The following is a 5,172-nucleotide window of genomic DNA, read 5'->3' on the forward strand; positions in this document are numbered from 1 at the left end:
GCCCCTCCCCGCCCGCGCTCCGCGCAAGGGGTGTCGGGCGGCGGCGGCGCTGCGGGGTGGGGTGGGGTGTGTTGCGGGTGCTCCCGCTGCGCGGAGCGGCCTGCGCCTGCCGCCGTCTGCGCTCAGGCGCTTTCACTTCGAGCGCTAGTCTACCCGGCGTGCTCATTCATGCTCCCAAGGAATATAATACTCTCTTAGGTGCTTTAAATTTATGCACACGCTTCGGAAAGTGGTAATTACCAGCAGGGGCAGATGATAAGTGTAATGCCCCTTTTCTCAGGAGTTCTGCCTACGCCCATAGTTGTGACACTGCTCTTCTATCTGTAACATCATCCCAGTCTCGCAGAACCAGTTTTATGCACAAATAGGACAAGTGGCCCACCCTTTCAGCCCTGTGGCAACAGGATGATCTGTAGACGAGTCAACTCTTGCTGAGAGCGACATGCTTTGTTCTCTGATTTTTCCTTCCTGGAACTGGAACCGTGCAGATCATAACAAATGCTATACATGCAGCTGTACAAGTAATTAAATGACGTGTAGCGTCAGCATTTTCTATTACAAGCAAATGCAATTATGGTCTTTTGCAAGAGCCACGCACTCTGACTGCGTTCTCCAGTGTGAAGTGGATATACCACCTACCAGTCTGCCAGACCTTTCACCACATACGTTATCGTAAGCACCAAAGAAAAGGTCCCAAGTGCTGATCCCGSGCCGTGGATCTGAGTGCCAGGGCTTTGCTGCTAAGAGAGGCGCGGAAGCAGAGGAGGAGCGCATCCACTGACGGTGCCGAGGGGAGACGCAGCGCGGGCGGCCTGCGAGGCGAGAGCTGATAAATACCCACAGGGGCCGTTGGGCTCGGAGAAGTGACGGGATGGGAAGGATGTGGCGAGGGGATGGAGGGGGTCCCGGCCGCCGTGCCAGGCGGTGCGCGCGCGCGGCCGTTGCCCGTTGGCCCTTAGCCGTTTGCCCTTGGCCGTTGGCGGCGCCCGCTCGCCGCTAGGCGGCGCTGACGCACCTCCCCTCCCCCCGCCCCCGCCGCGGCGCTGGCGGGGCGAAGCGGAGCGGAGAAGATGGCGGCGGCGCTGCGGCTGGCCGGAGGGCTGCGGCTGGCGGCCAGGGCTCCGGGGCTCGGTGAGCAGCGGCGGGAGCGGGAGCGGGAGCGGGCGTGGGGCGGGGCGGGGCGGGGCTGGACTGGACTGGACTGGACTGGAGAGCCCGTTTTGGCTGTGTTTTAGGTCTGTTCTCTGCGGGAGCGTTGCGTTCAGGCAGGGTTGCGGTGGCTGGCTGGAGACTAAATTTAACACCATTTAATTCAAGCCCATTCATCGTCCCGTTTGTTTGAAACGAAGGGCWCCTTCTCCAGGGTGGAGGGTGCACCGGGGACCTGGGGCTGCTGAGGCGGGGGCCGGGCCGGGAGCTTTCGGCGCGGGGCAGCAAACGGGACTGAGAGCCCGATGCCGCAGGATGCGGTGTGTTGCGTGGTCAGAGGGAAGGGAAAGGACGTTTATCCAACCTGTGCTATGATTCCTGCTTCTGTCCTCTCTCTCATTCCTCTGTGCTATGGGAGTGGATGTTGCACTGTATCTAGAAAGGGGTGAGATACAACAATATTACAGAGGTCACTTATACAATAAAAACTAATAAAAATCAGACTTGTTTATTTTTTTCTAATTGTATGTGTATCAGTGATTGATTTTGCAGTCAAAACCTGCAAAATATTCAGCTTTGGAAATTTATATTTTTTAGTTTTGACTCGTTCTGCGTTTGTTGCAAGAAAACCTAATTATGACCGTCCAAACTGGTTTGGAGTTGGCTTGGCATTTAGCACTACTGCTGCCCTGTGGGTTCTAGTAAGTGTCTGTACTTTGATCTTGCTAAACTTAACTATTCCCAGATGGTAGTGGTTTGAAGGCAAGGCTACAATCTGCTTGTGTGTGGCCTACAACAGGTAGATTGAAGCAGGTATATTGACTAGTTGCACTTGCCCAGTCTATGTTTTGATTTATTTTATAAAATTGAACAATTTACTAAGCTCCTCTCTGTTGCAAACTTCAAAAGAGATACCACCTAAGAACTAATTCAATTCCCTTGGCTTAAAGAATATTATTTCTCTAGGTAATCTTTTGTTTTTATTYATTTTTACTTTTTTAACACATGGGAAGACCTAGGCATATGCAGGGGTTGATTGTGTTTATCAGACTCTTATTTTTGGCTGTATTCAATAATTGATTAAAACCCCCTTTTCTTGAGTAAAATCTAAACGTTCCCTATTGCAGAGAACTCATAAGCTTCATAAAGCAAGCAGGATGATGATGTAGTAGCTCTTATGAGAAGGTGTTATGCAGGATAAGCAGCAGTCATAGGACCAAATCAGTTTCCAGTGTGGAGTGGATTCCCTGTTTTCCTCTCCCATCTGATTCTTGGGGACCTTTTCTTTTTTTTTTTTTTTTTCCTGCCTTACTGTAAATCACTAGCCAGCACAAAGTATTTCTGAGCAAGGTGTGGAAAGAAGGCCTCACTGGACAGTTTTAATTAATTCTTTATTGCCCCAATTCCCAATAATTACATATTGGCTTACATTCTGATACCAGGAATTTTATATTCTGTAGAATTTGTTTTGTACTCTGGTTCTAGCCCTATTTTTTATAGCTCTTCAACATATATTGCTGTTTAATAGCTTTTCAAGCAGCATAATGAAGATGTAATGGAATATGAAAGAAGACAAAAGGAGAAACAACATAAATGTACAGGATGTTCATAGTAAGTATGCAAATATAGATGCTACTGATGATGAAAGTCAAAGATCTGCAGAATTTATTTTTATCAATCAAGACTTTGAGAACTGACTTTCCATCTTCCCATGTTATTTTCTTTAATGCTTTACGTTTTGGCATTTGTCATTCTACTAACTCATTTCCAGTTCTAAACAAGCATAATCACTATGTTCCTTTATAAGGTGACTGATTTACRTACATCATATATCCATTATTTATCCACTTTTTGTGCATATTCACTGCTGGGGCTTTTTGTCTTAGACACTAAGACCTACTGAACGTGTAGCATATCTTCTATTGTGTCTAAAATAAATTTAGGTCCTAAAGAGAATGCCTTGTAAGTGCTTTAATGGCAAGGAGATCAAGTTTTAAAAATAGTCAGTCTCTTTGTCTCCTTTCTTTTCCCATTTATTTATTCTGTTAACAGACCTACGTGGAAAGCATTTTCCTCGGTTTCACTTTTATATTACATGTAATGACAAAGTCAATGCCTGTAGAATTATAATATGATGGAAATTAGATGTAGTTATTGTCCTTCTCACTGTAAGAAACTTTTTTTTTTTTTTTTTCCCTGCCAGCTAAAAATTCTATTGAGGATTATGGCCTCAGAGCAATTAATACACCAATTTAAAGACACACTTAACTACAGCCCTACAGGTTTTTATGTATTAGTTTATTTCTACCATAAATATTTTCTGTTAAAATGTGAACATAAAAATATAAGTAATATAAGTATGGAATACATATTTAATAATATAAATGTATAAATAACTGCTCGAATAGAATATGTTGTAAGAACCTTAACTGCTACATTGTATATTTTGTTTTCCTTGTTGCTGACATTTTTTTTCCTTTTTCTTAGGTTGAACATATACTGTAAGAAGTAACAGAATCGTTTGTTGTGTTTTGGAAATAAATAAGCATAATACAAGTACAAAGTATCTGAATATTTATCTGTTCATACATTTCATACAAAATGGTAAGGGTAAAAACTCTGGAAGGAACTTATGAGACTACTTCCTTGCCATGTTTATTTCAGTCTTCAAGTCTTCTGAAGGTGTTTTCATATGGCATTTAATAGTTTTCCAAGATTACTTTCAAAACTATGAAATAATCTTTGTTATTCTGGAGAGTATATTACAGCATGCAGTTAAACTAGACATGAGTTCAGAGGATGTTCAGCCAATATTCCTGAAGTACTTAAGTGTACCTTCTCTCAATCCTAATGTTTAGTTGCTGGATTTAGAAAACCATAAAAATATAAGAATGTTTTACTGAAAATTAACAAAATTATAATCTATTTAATTGCCAAGATGTGCATTTGTTGTATGACACACGAGTGGAAACTTTCCACTCAGACTTGACTAGATTTTCAGAGCTTGAGCTAGTGACTTTAGGAGCTGCCATAATTCAAGTTACGCATCTGCTTGCAAGCTTGAACTTCCTGCAGTGCTATTGTCCTTCAGTTCTTTATGCTCTGGATTATTTTTTCATACAGCAGAAATAAAGTTTCTGTGTCAGAAATATACATGCTTCAAAGGTTGTCTGTTCTTAAATTATTTTTTCCTTGTCCTAAGTTTGCTTTGCTTTTGCTACTGCATGCCGACTCAAAATGTATTCTGTGGTTTCAAAAGTTAGGACGAAGGCATCATGCTGGGCGGTGCACAGGGATAGTGCGTATGCCACGGGGAACGGAGGGGCAGGAGCAAGCTTAGCCGGAGGAGATGCTGGCCTTCCCTTGTCTGCGTTTTGGGAGTGGCTCCCTGCTCTGAAATACCTGGACGACTTCACCCGGGTGACCACTGCGTGGCCAGCATCAGTCACGTAACGGCAGTGTTCTGCTGCCTCCTTCCGAACAGCGCCGCTTCCAGCTTCACCTCAGCTGGGTGTATCAAGGTCACTCAAGGGCAAAGCACCGAAAAAGAGGATAGTGACCGTGAGCAGCGGCAGGTGGCGTAAAGCAATCGGCGAGGSAGCGTCCGCGCTGCAGCAGCGACAGGACGAGCGGCGAGGGCAGCTGGCTGATGGCAGGGGAGGGGAGAAGGGCAGCTGCCGCCCCCGGCCTGAGGCGCTCCTTCCTGTGACTTTGACAGCTAACGCGATCCTAGGGCTTTGATCAACTTCCTCTGGTGTTCTACCTCCCAAACATTTAAATATCTTTTTTTCCCCCTTAATGTTCAACCGAAACGACTATTGCTGTAGATTTAACTGATTTCTTCTGGCCTTTCTCCAGGAATGTTTGGAGAAGAGACAGGTTTTTAAGAACCCTGTACGTATACCAGCATTTTAATTCACTGCCCCCCAACTGCATTTAATTTTTGAGTGCTTTCGCCAGTGCCGACTGCGAGAACGGTGTTTTCAACGCCGTAACGACGTTCCGGCAGCGGCCGGGCCGCGG

General features: G+C 45.0%; 1 protein-coding gene across 2 annotated transcripts; it reads left to right on the forward strand.

Moving 5' to 3' along the window:
- Positions 1–1,025: 1,025 nt before the first annotated feature.
- NDUFC1 (NADH:ubiquinone oxidoreductase subunit C1) lies at positions 1,026–3,712 on the forward strand. 2 transcript variants are annotated; one of them, XM_085313231.1, is made up of 4 exons: positions 1,026–1,131; positions 1,747–1,850; positions 2,678–2,760; positions 3,637–3,712. In XM_085313231.1, coding segments are annotated over exons 1-4 (249 nt in total). In that variant the 5' UTR covers positions 1,026–1,070; the 3' UTR covers positions 3,638–3,712. The 2 variants fall into 2 exon arrangements, with proteins under 2 accessions (XP_085169357.1, XP_085169358.1); XM_085313232.1 differs by lacking the exon at positions 3,637–3,712 and having other exon boundaries at positions 2,678–2,761.
- The last annotated feature ends 1,460 nt before the right edge of the window (positions 3,713–5,172 follow it).

The sequence above is a fragment of the Rhea americana genome, unplaced genomic scaffold, assembly GCF_003343005.1.
Source record: "Rhea americana isolate MKP2758 unplaced genomic scaffold, rheAme1 scaffold_38, whole genome shotgun sequence".
NCBI classification, from domain to species: Eukaryota; Metazoa; Chordata; class Aves; order Rheiformes; family Rheidae; genus Rhea; species Rhea americana.

Excerpts from the sequence above, each read along its gene's own strand:
- NDUFC1 (XM_085313231.1), top strand. The coding sequence starts at position 1,071 with ATGGCGGCGGCGCTGCGGCTGGCCGGAGGGCTGCGGCTGGCGGCCAGG. Across the intron at positions 1,132-1,746 it reads GGCCAGGGCTCCGGGGCTCG|TTTTGACTCGTTCTGCGTTT; the intron begins GTGAGCAGCGGC and ends TATATTTTTTAG. Across the intron at positions 1,851-2,677 it reads CTGCTGCCCTGTGGGTTCTA|CTTTTCAAGCAGCATAATGA; the intron begins GTAAGTGTCTGT and ends GCTGTTTAATAG.